The sequence below is a fragment of the Uloborus diversus genome, chromosome 8 (assembly GCF_026930045.1).
Source record: "Uloborus diversus isolate 005 chromosome 8, Udiv.v.3.1, whole genome shotgun sequence".
Classification (NCBI taxonomy): Eukaryota; Metazoa; Arthropoda; class Arachnida; order Araneae; family Uloboridae; genus Uloborus; species Uloborus diversus.
In genome coordinates this window covers 33,049,875-33,070,125 of record NC_072738.1, presented here as the reverse complement: position 1 = coordinate 33,070,125, position 20,251 = coordinate 33,049,875, and the positions used below count along the sequence as shown (strand labels likewise).

The 20,251-nt window shown below is 35.6% G+C and overlaps 1 protein-coding gene across 1 annotated transcript in view; it reads right to left on the bottom strand.

Annotated features, from left to right (window-relative positions):
* The window catches only part of LOC129228007 (BAI1-associated protein 3-like), a 406,019-nt gene that overhangs the window by 124,308 nt on the left and 261,460 nt on the right, over positions 1–20,251 (bottom strand). Inside the window, exons 22-26 of the mRNA XM_054862634.1 lie at positions 13,411–13,506; positions 11,031–11,246; positions 7,670–7,738; positions 5,856–6,002; positions 1,978–2,094 (exon numbers count right to left, since the gene is read on the bottom strand). Of these exons, the coding sequence (XP_054718609.1) occupies positions 1,978–2,094; positions 5,856–6,002; positions 7,670–7,738; positions 11,031–11,246; positions 13,411–13,506 (645 nt within the window). The remainder of the gene's footprint in view (positions 1–1,977; positions 2,095–5,855; positions 6,003–7,669; positions 7,739–11,030; positions 11,247–13,410; positions 13,507–20,251) is intronic.

Sequence of the window (20,251 nt, the reverse complement as noted above, 5' to 3'; positions counted from 1 at the left end):
AATATATATTTACACAAAAAGGTTTTTAAAAATAGTTTAATAATAGTGAATTTGATTACGATTTTAGCAATGTAAGATTCGTATACATTCCAATGCATACGAATATTAGACAAAGAACTGCACTGATATTACGCGAGGCGTATGTAATTACACCGAGTGTAACAGTACTTGAAATGCTTAGGTAACGCGGACCAACCACGACAGCAATAAAATAATTTAACTTATCTCTTAAAAAATAAAAATCTTTAAAGTTTTAGTGCAACTGATCCTTTTTTGTTATTTTGAAAAATGAAATAGAATCTTACATAAGAATAGCGGGGAGGGGTTTGAAAAATAATGCGTACCCTTACATGGGGGCAGGGGGGAGGAGGGGTCAAAAATTACCAAAATCATCCTTACGTATTTAATGAATGGCCCCTAACTGGAATCAGTGGGAACGCGCAAGCAGTAAAATCATGCATTCTTGCAGATCTACCTTTTAAGAAATGAAGTGTTCCGTTTCCGCTTCGAGTTCACCCGTCATCTCTTCGTTGCCAAACTTCAATACAGTCGTTGTTTTGATTCAGGTTTGCCAGATGGAGAGAGCAAATTGCTATGGATGAAAGAGTCATAGATCCCGCCACTGTAAAGTGGGCGGTGCGATTAGATCTTCGGTTTTGAAAGGATCTTGAGCTGCTGAAATCCCTTGTGAGTTCTGCCTTGCTTTTGGACCTACAACGCACGCCCACACTTGCTGTCATAACCATTGAGCAGGTTAAAAATTTTTGTTGGGAACTTTTTGATCACCCTCCATACAGTCCTGACATTGCACCAAGCGGTTACTTTTTCTTCTCGCATCTATAAAAAATTGCTGGGTAGACAACAATTTCAAAACAACAATGAACTCAAGACTGGCATTACTAACTGGTTCAATTCCCCGGAGACAGTCTTTCATGTAGAACATTTACAGTAGCTGGAGCAGCGTTGCAGAAACTATAAATTTGAACGACGCTGATAACGACAAGTAAACTAGCTATGTAGCAAAATAATACTATCAGTAAAAACAGTCGGCTGCATTGTCTAGAAGTCAGAGAAGTCAGAATGCGGATGGGAAGATTCTGGGTTCAAATCCCGGTCTGGAAATCGATGAACTTTCTCTGTTATGTCCTTGTCCGTAATTTGTGTTGTCTGTTCTGTTTTCGTGCTGTGAATGATTGCCTATCCCATAAACAGGTCCTAATAGCATGTGTGCACTGTGGAATTCAGATTTCACACCAAATTACGGTAAAGTTGAAAAAGTGAAGCAGCGCACCCGCACAAGACAACAATAACATCAGTGAAAACTTTATCTCACGAGTTTTATTTGTTTTATGACCAAACAAACCAAAACAAACAGAAGGTCGGAAAAAGCTTTTATATGTGCCAGGGCCGTATGCAAAGGGTTGGTTTATAGGGTTCAAACCCCCTCCGAAATTTTTCATCCGAAGAAATGTTTTCCATTATTTATTTTATTTATTTATTTATTTATATTTTGGTGACAAAAATATTGTTGTTATTATTGATATTTCAATTTTTTTTTGTGAAATGAAATTACGTAGTATGACTGAAAAATCGTACAAACTCATTGTGTGTTTATGGTAGTTTATGATAGTTATTGAGACATTCATTTATTATGTAACAATATGGCGTTTTGTAAGTACATACCCTCCCTCCATTTAGATAATCTATTGTAACAAAGATCAATCGAATACACATGAATCCAAATTTGATAGACCATATAAATGTTTCAAAAAATATTTTTGGTGAAACCCTCTCCGAAACAAAGGTCTGGTTACGGCTCTGCTTAGTTTTGAAATATGCCTCGTGTAAAATTAAAAAAAATAAAGTAGCAGAGATACAGGTTACAACGCACAATACAAGGAAAAGAAAAAACATCATTTAAAATTTTCAATTAAAATAATGATTAACTTTGTCTCTTTTAAGCAATAAACGGTTTACCTGGTAAGGAGCATTTTGGATACAATCCAGAGGTAGTCCTTTGCCACTTCCATGGAAGAAATCGACCAGAATCGTCAAGGAAGAGTACAGACGATCAAAAAATGCAAGTTTCTCTTTCTACAATGAATAAGTTCAAGATTTTAAGAACATTTAACATATGATAGATAAAAACAACGCTAATAACGTCCAAAATTTGCTTTCTTAACGTTGTTAATATCTATTTCTTTTAGTAGGGTCTGGTGGGGGAAAGTGGTCAATGGGGTAAAGTGGTCATATTTCAATTATATGGCTATAGCTTGCAAATAAATGCTCGAATGAATGTGAAAATTTTATTTTAGAGTAGGGCAGCTAGAAACTACATTTTGAATACAAAATTTTACAACTAGCAAACTTTTATTTGGTAACAAAAAATATTTTGCGTGAATATGAAAACTTTTTTAATCTAAACACCTATTTTAACTTCCTTGAGAAATTTTGTTTGTTAGAACTAGGAACAGATTGACTGCACAGGAAGCTTCCTACATGTCTCAAGAACTCTTACTCATTAGCAGTAAGCTGAATCTATTTTAGAAAATTTTTTAGAACAATTTCAGTAAGATGGGGTAAAGTGGTCATAATATTAGGCTTAACGAATATTGTTCTTCTAATGTCACTTAATCTTTACGTTTAAGGCAAATACAAATTAAATATTAATTTTACTTCATATGTATTGTTTTTACAGAAAACGGGGTTGAATATACGAGTATATGCTTATATATGCGCATATATGCTCGTGTTCACATAAATGCGCCAATAAATACGTATATTATAATCTGCAAGTATTTTTTATCCTTACAGCTATACATTCTACTATACACGTATATACTCGCATATACTCGTATATATAAGAACACTTATATGCTCAGATATATGCGTACGTACTCGAGTAAACACTTACATACAAGCATAAGAAATACAAGTATACATGGTGAGTTTAAACTCTTGAGCAAATTATTAAAAGGTGTTAGAGGCGGGGATAAGAATTAAGAATCACATAAGGAACATATGGTCACAAACACAATGTTGACGCGCTACATGCACGCAAAGCCAGAAACTGATGGATGCAAAAAGAAGTCACAAATTCATTACACAAAGTCAATTTTACACATCATTTTAGGTCTTAAGAAAGTTTTAATGCGATTGATGAAATTTGCGGCCTGCAGCTGTAATACAAATGTGTCGCATTCACAGATCACTCTCTGTTGCAATAACGAGACTTTTGAAAAACTTTTATCAGTCGCTGCGGCTTTGTTGCGGATGCGTGTATTAGAGCTACTACAGGCCATAACTTTTAACAACTTCTCTAAATATTTCTTAAAAACTAAAATGCTAGGTAAAATCATCTTTGTGCAACAAATTTGTGCCCTGCTTTGTATCCATCAGTTTCGGGCTTTGTGTGCATGTAGCGCGTCAGTGATCATAATCTTAATTGTGTCTTATCATACCCTCTTACAGCCTTTTGATTTTTGCCCAAGAGCTTGGATTCACTCTGTAGGCCGACATGTATATAAGCGTATATTCTCGTGTATACATACATGTACTGGAGTATAAACGCATACATTGCGTATATACTAGTGCTTCCCCATTATATATACGTGAGTAGACGCGTACCCCCCACCCCCCAAAGACGCACTGGATGTATCCACGAATTAGCTCGTGTATACCTATATATGGATGTATGTACACTTATATATGCGTACGTCTACTATACACATATGTACTCAAGTATGCACGTATTTTCTCGAGAACAAGTGCATAAGTGCATATGATGTTCTTTTACACGCGTATATACTCGTATATACACGTGACACGTATATACAAGTGACGCGTATATACATGTGACACGTATGTACTCATGCAGACACGTATACACACATGTAGGTAATCACGTAAACATGCTTATATATTCGTATATATGCTTATATACTCGTATATACTTGAGTAGACACTTGTATGCATGTATCTGATGTGTACATGTATCTACTCATATAGGAACGTGTTTACTCGTATATAACATACAACACGTATATATTCACGAGTACACGCATGTACTCGTGAGTATACTTGCAACTGTAAAAATAGCCGAAATATACAAGTATTAGGGTTATTTATAATGGTTTTGCATCTATTTTTAACTATGACCACTTTACCCCATGCTATGACCACTTTCCCCCACCCCATGGGGTAAAGTGGTCATAAAATCATAGGGAAAAGAAAGTGCTATAAAACTACTAAAATCAATATTTTTCATCCTAAAATTCAATGTACCGTGTTCTTTAATAATGCAATGTAAAATAACAACAAAAAAAGTTGAAGTGTTTAAAGAATTTGTTGTATTTATTATCCACCTAAGCTGAAAACCTGCGAATTTATGACCACTTTACCCCACCAGACCCTATAAAGTGATAGTTGAAAGTCTCATATATAGACGGGTTGGAATGTTAGAATTACGGTGGTATAAATCAAAAATTTTACACATCGAGTTAAGAATGGATTTCGGCTAATCCTTAGTTCAGCCATTAAGTTCATCTCACCTGCGCAATGCTTATAATTTTTATAATTTTTTTGTATTCAATTTAGTATGGAATGCATCAAAGAAGGTGAGAAAAATCCATTTTTTTGTTCATATCTTTGAACAAAACTTTTTCGTTAATATCTTTAAATAACGTTTAAAAAAAAAACATCAAATAAATATTTTTTAATTTTGATCCAAAACATTCTTAGTTTCTGAAATATTTCCATTTAATAACAATCATACATCATAAAAATACAAGTATTTCCTGCTTTAAACAGTTCCAGGTGATTCTCCTAAAAGCTAAAATTTTCTAATCACAAATTTCTTTAAAATAAAAAGGCTGAAAAAGTGTATACTTAATCTTTGTTAAGAACTTTTTTTTTTAAAAAACAAAGGAAACTCTAAATATGCTACACCCTCAACAGATGGGGTCAAATTTTCAATCACCAGGCGAGTGACAAGCAGCACCAAGAGGGTTACAAAATGAATTTTGTTACAGGTTATCAAAATTGTAACTATATTAGTTTAATTTATAACTATATTTTAGAATACAAACTGCATTAACTAGCAGCTGACATTTACAAGTATTATATTACAAAGTAATCTAATATATGTTACGAAATCCCGTCGTCAAGAATGACTTTCGTCCACTTCGACAACAAGAGTGCCGCACAGACATGTGCATCGCCTTAACGCAGTACACGCAGCCACGGATAACAAGAAAGAAATAAAGCGAGAAAAGCGCTTGTGCGCCTCTTCGTTACTCAGAAAACAACAACGTGACTTCCGTCACACAAAAAAATTAGCGGATCAGAATTTAAAAGTCTATGCATGGGCCGTGGTAGCCCGATCGGTAGAGTGTCGGATTCGGGGCCGGAGGGTCCTGCGTTCGAACCTCGATGGTCGAAGATCCACCGTCGTCATTAAAGGGGACTGGGTGACGTTAAATATGTTCGTGGTCTCAATGTCCTCCAAGTGAAGCGATACCTCTGGGGGTGCTAGCACCAGGTAGCTATTAGCTCCTGGACTAGTTCTAAATCCTCATTAACTGTACGATCCGGTGATGATGCTGCCATCTATCGGTATAAAAAATAATGGAGGCAAGGCACTTCGTATGCAGTCCTCGACATAAATACCGTTGTAGTCAGTTGTGACTCGGAATCGGAAAAGTCTATGCATAAAAAGTTTTGCTTCAATAGTTGGAAAACCAACACCAACATCATTAAACACCAACAACTTTTTATAGTGAAATTGCAGCATGGCTATCGATTTTACTTCCATGTAGCGTCCAAAGAAGATAAAGTGAGAAACTCTCACCACATACACCAATGTTACTTTGAGTGGTTTCCATCAGCTCGTGCATAAGTACGGTCCACATCATGTCCAGCAAACGATCGAAATTCGCCTGCAACAGGTTGTTGTAAAGGTTGCGTAGAGTTGTATCCAGGTTTTCCAGTAGTGGACGGATCGCCTGTTATAAAAAACAAAGATTAGTTAGTTATAGCTTACAATTAGACACGGTTTCCTAACTCACCAGTAAACGACATTGTAAGAATGAAAAAAAAATTAAATAAGTAACAATAAAAAGATCATTGTAAAACATGTTTCAGAATGCATAAATTATTTGCCAACGTGTCCCCGCTATAAAAGTATAAGACCTTAAAGTCTACGGAAATTTTTGGAAAAGTCGCCAAACTAAACGAGTTTCAGTGAGTGATGAAAGGCATCTTTTGACACGATTTTTGGATGGATGCAGTCGATGAAACTGCGTATAGAATTTGACGTTAAGTCGTTAAAATTGGTGCTTTACTTGAAATTTTGGCAGACTTAAAAACCGTGTATCTCGATAACTGGTGAACAAGGGCATATAATTTTTGCGTCAATAATACGTCTCAAGATGCCCTTTCGATTGCTACCCATTTCAAAATTTTTCGTTATTTGCCTATTCTTGTGGCTGGCTTCATGGTCACTGGTAAATCAGTTCACTTGGTAACAAAAACGGTAATCTCTGTGCACTTGAAGGCTGTTGAAAGAAATTTTAGAGGTCGAGCTTGTTCGAAGGTTCGAAGTGAAATGTATCGTTCTGAGTAAAATGAGAAAATGATCACAAATAGTTTTAAAAATGACAGCTCACAGAAAATAAATTATAGTAGTTGACTGTAATTTACAAAGGCTCACGATTTTACAAGCTATCGCAATTCTGGGTGCTGTTTCAACCCTGCCACACTTCCCGGAAAAACTGCTTAGCTATAATTTTTTGGGGTAGTAAAAAATTGCTTACATAACTAAAAATTTGATATTGCTTTGTCTAAAAATCAGAATCAACTTCTTAAGTGTCGCTTCTTAAAGTTTATTTTATAATGAGAAGAAATGCTTTTCTATATGTAGATTAATGAGGGATGATTGTTTACTGCATACTGTACTTCATTGACTTGAAGGTCTTGCGTTTATATAATATTAGAAAGAAGTTGTCATCATTCATCACAGTATAAGTCGAGGTAACACGCTCCGCCAGTTAAAACGCCCCAGTAACTGTACTTCACGATTTCAGCAACATAATCCGTCCTTTTCAATGTTTTCAAGAGCATTTGCGTACAAAAAAGTTTTACGCATCACTACAGCCATTTTCGGATTTTTAGACCTAATTGAAGATTTATAGCAAAGTGAAGGGTAAGAATGATCCTTTTTAACGCAGTTTAAAATCTTTTACATTTTTATTTTCCTTCATTTTCATTTCGCTATTATAAAACTGATCTTGATTTTTCATTCGTTGCTAATTTTTAAAGTTGTATAAATTTGAATTAATCTAGTTAATTTTAAATACTTTTATTATTTATAAAACATTATAACAAGTTTGATAATATTACTTTTCGTGGGGTATTTAACCTGATAGAATGGGTAAAGTTGCCTGTTTGTCAAGGTAATATGCCCCAAAGCCGTATTTTTTTTTTTCTAATAAAAAAAATTTCATTCATAGTGCTTGGTCATGATAGATTTTACACAGTATCTACATTAAGAGAGGTGGGAGCATTGTCTTTTATTTTTTGTTAGCATATTTTTTTTTTTAAACGTTTCTGCTAAAGTGGGTTCTGCTAAAGGGTTCGTGATACCACAACTTTATATGTAAAGGAAACTTACGTTTTCAGCATCTAATTTTTCTGGAGCCCAGGCCAAATGGAAAACAAATTTTTTCATGTCAGGACGTAGCTGTAAGAAAGATAAAACAGTTCATGTTGCTAAGTGCATAAGTACAAGATAAATTATTAAAAGTAGCATTATCAAGGAAATTATTAATTGTACAACTAAAACAAATTTGGCATGTGTTGGAACAGCGATTGTCTTAAAAAAAAGCTTACCCAGATGATGTATGTCTATCTCTGAAAGAATTTACACCATCCCAAATTGTTCCCCTTCCTTCAGGCTTTATGTCTTTTAATTTGGTGCTTATCCCTGTGTACATATTTCTTCTTGTCTTTGTTTTTGTATGTATATTTTTCTGTTGTTACAAAAAATATTCATTTAGTTTTTTCTATTTCTTATTCAACATTCAGAGCTTCTAATACACATGTTTATTTCTGAAAACTCTCAATTTTTTTAAATTTTATTTCTTTACAGTTCAAACTATTCAACGTTTTTAGTTCGTTTTTGTAGTTTCTGCTTTAAAACTAGGGATGTTTTGTTGATGAACGATTGGGTCTAAATGACAGACTCCTTGTACTGCTTAATTAACGATACAATACGATTTCCTAAAAATGAACGGCCATTCTTTTGAATGGTGATATTTGTTTTATAGTTTTATCACCATCTCTTATTTAATTTTTAATTAAACGTAAAAAAAAATTATGTTTCATTTTTTTACACATGCAAGATCATTTTTTTGCCTGTAACCTAACTACGCTGGGACACATGATATTTTATTTATAATTAACGCATTATTTCACGTAAGTTCACGTAAGTGTTTTTTATTACTCTTTTTTTTTTTTAAATATTGAAACACGGTGTTTGGTGATTTTTTTTCCTCAAATCAATTTTCTGACGTCACGTCATATTTTTTTTTTTTTTGTGCTAAATAACAAAAAGTTATTTTACTTTGTACAACGCTGGAATCAAACCTGCTGCTTTTAGAAAGCAAAAAAGAAAAAAAAAATGTGTCACAGAGAATTCGGTTGCAGAGAAATATCTTACAAAATGAACTATAATTGCTTAATGCATCTTAATGTAAATAAAATATTTTTTGATTAAATTTTATTGAAATATTTCCTTACTGCTAGGCAGAGCTCATCTTCATCGAAAGAAGCTCTATAGTCACTACAGTTTCTTTTTACTCTCAAATAGCCTGAACGTCGTTGAAAATGTAAAAACTTGCATAAAATTGAGAAGTGTCGGAGCTCAAATATAGTGAGCTCCTACGCAAATTGAACCCCGCTGATTTTACTTGCTTTTTCTTAAAAGAGTATTACTGATCCAATGAAACATTTTCATTATACGTGAGTAACTTTCGCAGAGTAATCACCTGAAAGTTATTTAAATGAACGAATTTGTTCAAATGAAAGAGTTCAATGTAGGAGTAAAAAAAAAAAAAAAAAAACACACACAATGCTCTGATGAACGGATTGTTAAAAAAAAATGACATTGCCCCTCTCTTTTTTCGAAACTTTCGTTTGGCGCAGTATACTTTGTTGAGGTTGTTGCGACATAAAAACTAACAAACAAACCAACGATCCAGATGATATGAAAAGACCGCTGCTCATAGTGGAAACTTCGTATCGTGTTGTAGCTATCTGTAAACTTCATAGCTACGGAAAAGAACGTGATTGTGTGTGTGGGGGGGCGGGGGGGGGGGGGGCGGGCTGATTACAAATTTAAGTATTTTATCACAAATTCAGTTTAAGATTACCCATTAACTTTGAGTATATTCTTAGCGATGAAGCTCATATGTACACCCGTGTAAGAAATTAAGAAAATTTTCAGATTTGGTCAATTATCTCCCAAACTACTGGACCGATTTAAATGAATGTACATAAATTTAAACAATACAAAACAAATAACCTTCCAAAATTTAAAATACACATGCCATGATCATAAATAACGCTCTTTAAAGTCGGAGGGTATAAAACAGCGGTTGCAAAATTGAACAAAAAAAAAGGTTAATATGAGGTTTGGTCCTCTCTAACAGACATATAGGCATCGCACTGTGACTCCATACTTGAAATGAAGCAGTTTATGGCATCCTGGGGCAATTGTTTCCACTCGTTCAACAACGCTGTTCTCAGGCTATGGATGGTCCTCGGAGGGATGTTGCGAGGTGCTATTGCCCTGGTCTCCCGAGAGTGTCCAAGACATGCTCTATAAGATTGGAGTCTAGAGATCTACTTGGCCTATCTATCCTGTGAATATCCTCTCCTTCAGGAAATTCGTCGACCAGAAGAGCTCTATGTGGCTTTATGTTAACATCCATTAAAATTAACTCAGGGCTAACAGCGCCCCTCAAGAGGTGAGCACAGGGTTTCAAGACCACATCCCTATACCTCGCAACTGTCACAGAGCCTCTCAAAGACATGGAGGGGTGTGCAGTCATCCAACATGATATCTGCCCAGACCGTCAAACCTCCTTCTCCATTATGGTCGATTTCGTGGATATTGGAGGGCAGGTAGCGGGTCTTGGTTCAGCTTAACCGACTATTCCTGTCCAACGTTCATGTGGATAGAAGCAGGGACCCGCTACCTACCCTCCAATATCCGCGAAATCGACCATTATGGCGGTGCTGGTTTAACGGTCTGGGCAGACATGTTCGATGGCCGCCCACTCCTCCATGTATGAGAGATGATCTCTGGACAGTTGCGAGGTACAGGGATGTGGTCTTAGAGCACTATGACCACCTCTTGAGGGGCGCTGTTATCCCCGAGTTAATATTAATGGAAGCTAATACAAGGCCACATAAAGCTCTTCTGGTCAATGAATTTCTGGAAAGGGAAGATATTCACTGTATGGATTGGAGAAAGCAAATATCTTGACTCCAATCCTATAGAGCATGTCTGTGACGCTCTCGGGAGGGCAGGGCAATAGCAACTTACAACACCCCTCCGAGGATAATCCATAGACTGAGAACAGCATGGTTGAACGAGTGGAAACAATTGCCCCAGGATCCCATAAACTGCTTCATTTCAAATGGAGTGACACTGCAAAGCCTATCTGTCTGTTAGAGGGGATCATACCCTCTACTAACCCATTGTTTTGCTCAATTTTACAACCACTGTTTCATGTCCTCCGGCTCTAACGAGTGTTATTCATGATCATGCGTGTGTATTTAAAATTTTGGATGGTTATTTGTTTTGTATTGTTTCAATGTAGGTACATACCAAATTTCATTTAAATCGGTCCAGTAGTTTTTTAAATAAATGACCAAATCTGAAAAGTCTCTTAATTTCTTGCACCAGTGTATGTAAGCACGAGAAGACGATTCAATTTTACACATTTCATCAAGTTTGTTTTTAATACCTTTTCCACCATTCCACAGATAATAGTGAAGATGATGCCTGTAACTTCATCTTCAGATTTGTTCAACATGTCGTAAATGGTCTCCCGGCACTGATTGGCCGTGCATCCTCCTTGGTTAAGGTTGAGCGCTTTGATGATCTGCTCAACACTCAACTCTTCCTCCAATGGTCTTAACGTCTGCAGCACGTACTCAATGTTGTTCACTGTAATGCACAACTGTAAGGAAATAAAGAAAAAGTGAACAAAGACAAGAATGCACATTACCTGTATAATTAAATTGCTTACAAATTCAACGAGCACAAACATTTATATCACAGTACTTTTCAGTTACAAACACTTCAAACATTTTAATAGCTCTCAGCGACTTGTTTACTATTCAAGTTGGCGAAAACAAATGCAACCCTCACGGAGCCAAACGGCGACAAGTCAAACGCATGCCCAGGTTCTTTTTTAAAAATAATGCATAATTTAAAATAATACATAATATGAAGTTATTTTCATCGTCTAATGGAGCAAGTACTAAGACTAGCAAAATTAATATCAGGATTGCATGCTGCAAATATGATTTATACAAACTATAATGAAACATAATAGCCTCCTGATCCATAATGAAATAAATGTGACGAAGCATATATGTATATCCCGATTTTGGTTGAAATTAATTAAATGAAAAGAAATGCACGAAGAGGGGAGGGGGGACGAAATTCGCAGAGAAAATACAACTTCAAATTGAAGTAGAATGAGCCAAAGGACTGGAGTAGCGGAGAGTACTCGGTGCATTTGAGTTTCATTTCATTTTACAGTGACTACAGTCAAATGTTGATTAAAATAACTGTAATATGCAAGATTTAACTGAACGAAGATATTATTTAAGATGGGTATAGTGAAGAAAGGCCTTAAAACTCAACCTGAGCGTCAAAATCGAAAGCTAAAGCGGCGAAACCAGCATTGCATAATTTCTTGTTTGCTTCTGCGAACTCATACCGTCACATTTCTGAAAATTGTAAATATTATATAACATCAGGAGATTTCTCACTGCAGTCCGCACAGTAGCCTCTTTAAATGAAACTCTTAAGGGAAGTCGGTACCCCGTATACGCGTAATGTTAAAACGCTAAATTTAATGTACCTTTTTCTCAAAACGTTTCAGTAATAAATTACAATTTTCATAGTGCTTTCAATAGATATCTTAGAGATAATAAATCCACTGAAGTGATAATTCCAATGAAGTGAAGTTTTATGGAAATTTTGGTTACTTCAAAATTTATTTAGTTTTAATACCAATATTAACTTTTAAAATGAAACAAAAATCCTTTTAACATTAAAAAAAAAAAAAAATACTTTTACCATAACAGCTAGATAAGAAGAATCATGAGTCCTAAAGCAAAAATTTCACTTCGCTATAATTATGAACATATAAATAAAATGCAGTGAAAATATCAGAAGAGTGTAAAGTAGTTTCGTATTAAAAGAACATTTGCTTTAAAAGTTGACGTTTTAAGAAAACCGCATTTGAAATGTTTTCAATCAGCTGCTCTCATATCTGATTTAAAAAAAAAAAATTTGAATTTTGACATCTTGAATTCAAATTATGTTTTTCGCAATCACGAGTGTGTGTATGTAGGCGTGTGTGCTTGTGTGTGTGGGGGGGGGTATGTGTATGGGTGTGCAGGCATATCTGTTTGTGTCTGTATGCTGGCATAAGTGTGTGGGTAGTTGTGTGTATGAATGTTTGTGTGGGGGGGTATGTGTATATGTGTGTAGGCATATGTGTTCGTGTCTGTGTGCAGGCATGAATGTGTGTGTGTTGGGTTGGGGGGGGGGGGGGTATGTGTGTGTGTGTAGGCATATGTGTTCGTGTCTGTGTGCAGGCATGAATGTGTGGGTAGTTGTGTGTATGTTTTTGTGTGTGTGTATGTGTAGGTATCTGTATGTATGTGTATGTGTGTAGGTGTAATGTGTGTGTATGTGTTTGTGTGTGTATGTGTAGGTGTCTGTATGTATGTGTATGTGTGTAGGTGTATGTGTGTGTATGTGGTGGTGTGTGTGTGTGTATGTGTGCGTGTGTGTGTGGTTGTGTATGTATGCGCGTGTAAGTGTAGGACATGGATGCAACCTGGAGGCGGCTTTCGCTACAGGAGCAGCATCGTGGAGCCGGTCGACGGTGATGATGCGGAGGGTGGCGGTGGGAAAATAAAATGATAGCACGCCAAAAACAGTCAAGTGCGAACAATAAGCAATCGTGATTGCTCAAAAAAAAAAATAAATAAATTTAGTTATTTTTAATTTACATAGTTGTTTGTTATTATGCTTAAGTGTCGAGTTCAGTTTTAAAAAATGTGCTACATAAACTAATGGACTAACAAGCAAATAAAATTTACTTGTTCGGTGACATCTTTCTGCGGATCAGCTTCGGTTATCTTCTGAAGCTTTTGTTGGCACAACTTGGAGTAATAAATGGTTCCTTCGCAAATGATCTGAAAAAAAAAAAGACAAATGAATTAAACAGTAAGAATTTAGAAACAAACTTTTGCCAAATCAAGCTGTGGTGAGAGAGAATAGATGAGTATTGTCGACCTATATATTGTATGACCAGGTAGAACAGAAAATTATGGTTTAGGTCACCGCCATCCATGGGCGGATCCAGAAAATGTTCAAGGAGGGGGCGATTTTTTTTATATTTATTTATTCTTGACTCTTTTGAACTTCAATTTCTAAAAACTTTCGAAGGAGTGCACGAAACCCCATCGCTAACCACTATTTAATCAGAGGTGTCCTACAGATGCGTTTATTTCAAAAAAAAAAAAAAAAATCCAGGAAGAGCCTTTGAACCTATCTCTAATATTATCTACTAGTGGTACCCGCACGGCTTCGCCCGTAATAGAAAAATTAAAAGGTCTTTTGGTTCGCCTGTATTTACAAATAATGTATTGTGAATTTTCTCGTCAATTGGCTTGTACTCATGTTACGGTTACACGTTATGATAATTTCGTATCTCGCCAATTGGCTTGTGCCCATGTTACGGTTACACGTTATGATAATTTCGTATCTCGCCAATTGGCTTGTGCCCATGTTACGGTTACACGTTATGATAATTTCGTATCTCGCCAATTGGCTTGTGCCCATGTTACGGTTCCACGTTATGATAATTTCGTAATTTATGATAGTTTTTTTTTCTTAAAATTGGAATAAAAAAAGAACCACATCGAATTTTCGAAAAATCGCTTCGAGGTGCACACCCCCATGCTACATACTAACTTCGTGCCAAATTTCATGAAAATCGGTCGAACGGTTTAGGCGCTATGCGCGTCACAGACATCCTACAGACATCCTACAGATATCCTACAGACATCCTCCGGACAGAGAGACATTCAGCTTTATTATTAGTAAAGAAGATTGTCTAAAATTGAGATTTAGGTACTTCAGTTAAAAAAAAGTCCCGTATAAAGTTCCAGTTCCTATCTCCAGAGTAATAAGAGATGGGCTATGATTACGTTTTCACTACTTCAATTCCGGGAATGAGCTCCCTTTCTTCTAACACCATCAAAGGTTATGTAAAATTGCGTTTTTGGAAATTTAATATCGAAAATATACACGAAGAAAGTTCCTGAATCTCAGCTCAAGGAGGGGGCGATCGCCCCCATCGCCCCTCCCTTGTATCCGTCCTTGCCGCCATCAACATTTTCATAGAACTTTTATGTTTTGTAATGGTTTGGTGGTTATTCAGCGAGTTATATTGCATTGAAAAAGAAATTTAACCTTGTATAAGGGTTTTTTTTTCTTCTAAATTTAGAAGCAACTTATCAGACAAAGTAATGTGTTGTACTGCCAAACAAATGATTGGCAAGCAACTTTGACGAAACGCGGTAAATACTAGCGTTCTCATCCATGGGCGTAGCCAGAGGAATGGGGGCAGAGAGGGGAAACTGCCCCGTCCTAGAAGGGATCCTCTGATCCCCCCTCCTCTCCTCGATACTTTCTAATGCTCCAAAGATAATTTAAAATTGCATTTTAATGATTTCAATTTTGAAAAAAATTTTGGTGGAAAGCCACCGAACTGCCTTTTCTGCCCTCATCTGACCAAAAATAGCATTAAATGTTTTGTTGGGCGTAGGCTAGGACTTTCACTTCTAGAAAGTCTAGTAATTCAGGGGGGTAAGTAACTAAAAACCAGTTGTGGTGCCTAATATACTTATTGCCTCTCCCTAACGGAGATCACGGCTACTCCCACGGTTCTGATACAGTTGAAAAATGTCTTTCACTAAAAAATGGCTAGTTTTCAAGGGTGATAAGCTCCTGCATTGTACTGCCAATGTACCCGTTACGTACACTCTAGTTTAATATATCCCAGTAAGCAAAATATCTTGCCTCAGTATTGCATAAAGGTTGACATGCAAGAAAAATCATCTTGCATTAATGCTGCCTCAATCTTGTTATGTTACTCCATTTATGCTGTCAGCAGGCTGCCACAATATTGACTGACAAGGTGTATGCAGCATAATATCAGGAAAATAACAAGGTAGGCTGCTTTTGTAATATTGCATACGTATTGATATGACAGGATAATATCAAGATGTTGTCATGACAGCATGAAATCAAGGTCTAGGCAAGATGATCTTGCTTTTGTAATCTTGCATACGTATTGATATGACAGGATAATATCAAGATGTTGTCATGACAGCATGAAATCAAGGTCTAGGCAAGATGATCTTGCTTTTGTATTATTGCATACGTATTGATATGACAGGAAAATGTCAGGATACATTGACATGACAGTATGAAATCAGCACGTTTGCAAGGTGTTTTATCTATTTATTTATTTGTATTATTTTCACTTTAAACTCGAGAGTTAAATTTCATTCTTTAATTATTTCTGTTATTCTTCAAGATAGTTTCTAGCCTAAGAATATTTTCTTAAAGCTGACATCTGATCGGAAATTCATATAAAGGTATTAATAGTACTCGCAATTTAATTTAAAGAATGAAAGTTTTTTCGTTTTGCGTAATACTTGACTTATTTTTTAAATTCATGCTTCTAATTGTATTATAAAGACATAAAATGCCTAGTTAGGAATAATTGCGGAAGTTTTTATAGCACATTTAAGAGTAAAGATAGCAAAATGATAAATAAATACAATAAAGTACATTTCCAAATAGATGTCAGCATTAAAAATATACATGGACAAAACATATGAATTTATCATAAAGAATAACATAAATAACCATTGAATAAAATTAATCTTACTCGTGATATTGAAGTGATAATACGAAATTCTGGACTTCATGTCCTTTTTTTCAAAGTCTAGGGACGAAAAAAGTAATTTTCGGCCATTTCTAACATTGATCGCACATCGTCTGCGATATGACTTGCTTAGTACTACATTAATAAACAAATGCAGTTATCAGTCATTCATAAGTTATTCCTAAAACAATACTATTCCACACTAATAACTAAGCAACCAATTTAACGAAGCCTAAAAGAATGCAACGCCACGTGCAGCACCTCTGAACTGATTGAGGTCGAAGCAGGAAGAATGTGCCAGCAATGCGAGGGACGCTTTGTAGAAAGAACTGCGCGCATGCGCAAGTATCGACGAAGGTCCACCTGTTCTATTGTGTACTAATTACCTTGACGGCGACAGCATGAAATCAATATCATCTTGACGGCGTCAACATGTATGCAATGTTGTTATTGTAAGGTAATATCAATATTGATATTTTAAGATGAATGCAATGTTGCATACGTGTTGTTATTGTAATATTACTTTTTAATCTTTATGCAAGCTTTATCCCAGTAAGCAAAATATCTTGCCTCAGTATTGCATAAAGGTTGACATGCAAGAAAAATCATCTTGCATTAATACTGCCTCAATGTTGTTATGTTACTCCCTTTATGCTGTCAGCAGGCTGCCACAATATTGACTGACAAGGTGTATGCAGCATAATATCAGGAAAATATCAAGGTAGGCTGCTTTTGTAACATTGCATACGTATTGATATGACAGGATAATATCAAGATGTTGTCATGACAGCATGAAATCAAGGTCTAGGCAAGATGATCTTGCTTTTGTAATCTTGCATACGTATTGATATGACAGGATAATATCAAGATGTTGTCATGACAGCATGAAATCAAGGTCTAGGCAAGATGATCTTGCTTTTGTAATATTGCATACGTATTGATATGACAGGATAATATCAAGATGTTGTCATGACAGCATGAAATCAAGGTCTAGGCAAGATGATCTTGCTTTTGTAATATTGCATACGTATTGATATGACAGGAAAATATCAGGATACATTGACATGACAGTATGAAATCAGCACGTTTGCAAGGTGTTTTATCCATTTATTTATTTGTATTATTTTCACTTCAAACTGGAGAATTAAATTTCATTCTTTAATTATTTCTGTTATTCTTCAAGATAGTTTTCTAGCCTGAGAATATTTTCTTAAAGCTGACATCTGATCGGAAATTCATATAAAGATATTAATAATACTCGCAATTTAATTTAAAAAAATGAAGGTTTCTTCGTTTTGCGTAATACTTGACTCATTTTTTAAATTCATGCTTCTAATTGTATTATAAAGACATAAAATGCCTAGTTAGGAATAATTGCGGAAGTTTTTATAGCACATTTAAGAGTAAAGGTAGCAAAATAATAAATAAATAAATAAATAAATACAATAAAATACATTTTCAAATGGATGTCAGCATTGAAAATATCTCATGGACAAAACATATGAATTTATCTTAAAGAATAAAATTAATACCTTTGAATAAAATTAATCTTACGTGAGATTGAAGTGATAATACGAAATTCTGGGCTTCATGTGCTTTGTTTCAAAGTCTAGGGACGAAAAAAGTTATTTTCGGCCATTTCTAACATTGATCGCACATCGTCTGTGATATGACTTGTTTAGTACTATATTAATAAACAAATGCAGTTATCAGTCATTCATAAGTTTTTCCTAAAACAATACTATTCCACACTAATAACTAAGCAACCAACTTAACGAAGCCTAAAAGAATGCAACGCCACGTGCAGCACCTCTGAACCGATTGAGGTCGGAGCAGGAAGAATGAACCAGCAATGCGAGGGACGCTGGGTAGAAAGAACTGTGCGCATGCGCAAGTATCAACGAAGGTCCACCTGTTCTATTGTGTACTAATTACCTTGACGGCGACAGCATGAAATCAATATCATCTTGACGGCGACAACATGTATGCAATGTTGTTATTGTAAGGTAATATCAATATTGATATTTTAAGATGAATGCAATGTTGCATACGTGTTGTTATTGTAATATTGCTTTTTAATCTTTATGCAAGCTTTATGCAGTATGAAACACGTCAATATTGACGCCGTCAGTATAATATCAAGATCTGTCAAGGTTGATGCAAGAAATTTTGCTAGTAGGGATGCAGTATGAAACGGTATACGCCCAAAATGTCGCGGCCAAAATGTCGCTGGACAAAATGTCGCGGCCAAAATGTCGCCGGCCCAAAATGTCGCCGGTCCACAATGTCGCCAGTCCAAAATGTCGCCGGTCCAAAATGTCGCCAGTACAAAATGTCGCCGGCCCAAAATGTCGCCGGTCCAAAATGTCGCCGGTCCAAAATGTCGCTGGTCCACAATGTCGCCGGCCCAAAATGTCGCCGGTCCACAATGTCGCCGGCCCAAAATGTCGCCAGTCCAAAATGTCGCCGTCCCAAAATGTCGCCGGTCCAAAATGTCGCCGTCCCAAAATGTCGCCGGTCCAAAATGTCGCCGGTCCAAAATGTTGCCGGCCTAAAATTCGCTAGTTCAATTTGTACGAAAAAATTTAAATGTACATTGATACTTTCCAGCATAAAAGTTGCGAAAGAATATTAATTGCCTTTCAAAGTAAGTTCCTTCAAAAATTCCAAACGTTTTCTCCTGTCTTAATTCGTAAACATCAGATTAATTCCAGAAAATTAATAGTTTTCAGAAAAACATACGTTTTTCTGTATACTATTACAAACCTAAACATGTGAAAGGCTGCTGCAACGGAATTCTCTTTCTCGTTTAATCTGATTAATAATAATACTCAAGATGTAACATAAAGGATCAAGATGTAACGCAAGGATTCAGACAAAAAATTGGTATGGAAGTAAAACTTAACTGTTCTAAACGCGAATGAAAGAATAGTGAGGTGCAATTTGAATATGGCAAGAGAATAGGCGGTTTGTATTTTTTGGCGTAATGAAGTAAAAACAAATAACTCCTTCACTCTAGCATATTATTACGGTAGCGACAGGTCAGTCATTTAGGGGATCAGGCGGAATGGCCCCCGACTTTGATTTTTTTTTATATACAAGTGGGAGTGGTTTTTATAGCAATCCTATGAAATTTGCATTGGTTATACATACGCCCGTTATCCTCCCTCTCCCATTTCACTGGAAAAATTCGAAATCACGGGCCAGGGTGAAAATAAAGTAGAAAGGTATCTTAATGAAATTTAATTTTCTCATAGATTTATCAACATTACCCTAAGAACTGTAAAAAAAAAGAAAAAAAACTACGTTTTCAGTGAGATATACGTTGGTTAAAGTAAGATCAAAACTGCCGTGGGAACTCCCATCTCTTATGAGTAAAATTCTGAAATTACGTCGAAATGTTCACCGTCAAATCTTTTGAAATCAATGAAACCCGTAACTGCTAAAACAGGTGTCTTTCACTCAGATTTTTGAAAAACGACTCTACGCGATGACAAATATTTTCAATACTCAACATTCATGAAATTTATATATTCGATAGAACATCAAGGGGGACAATTTCAGAACAGCTATTTTATTAGAGGTTTTCAAGAGGATACTTTCATGCTTGCGAAGTAGCGCTTGTCAGCTGAATCACATTTTCCAATTTTAAATAGAAAAGAAAAAATTTCACAATGTAGGGTGAAATAACTGATATCAATGAGATTATTCAGATCAATTTTGACCTAGACTTAGTTTTAAAATGAGTTTCAAAAAGTAATAGTTCTAGCTCAATATAGCTTGGTAATTCAGAAAGAAAAGAATACTGATAATAATAATAATAAACAAATAAGTTTTTCCCTCTCAGAAAAAAATGCTGTTTTAATCATTGAATTTTTACTACGCAAATTGTATAAGAATGCAAACTCAGTTTTTATTTAACACCCACGCTAGTTAAAGTGCTACAAAAATGAGAGGAATACACGGCTAATTTAGATTTT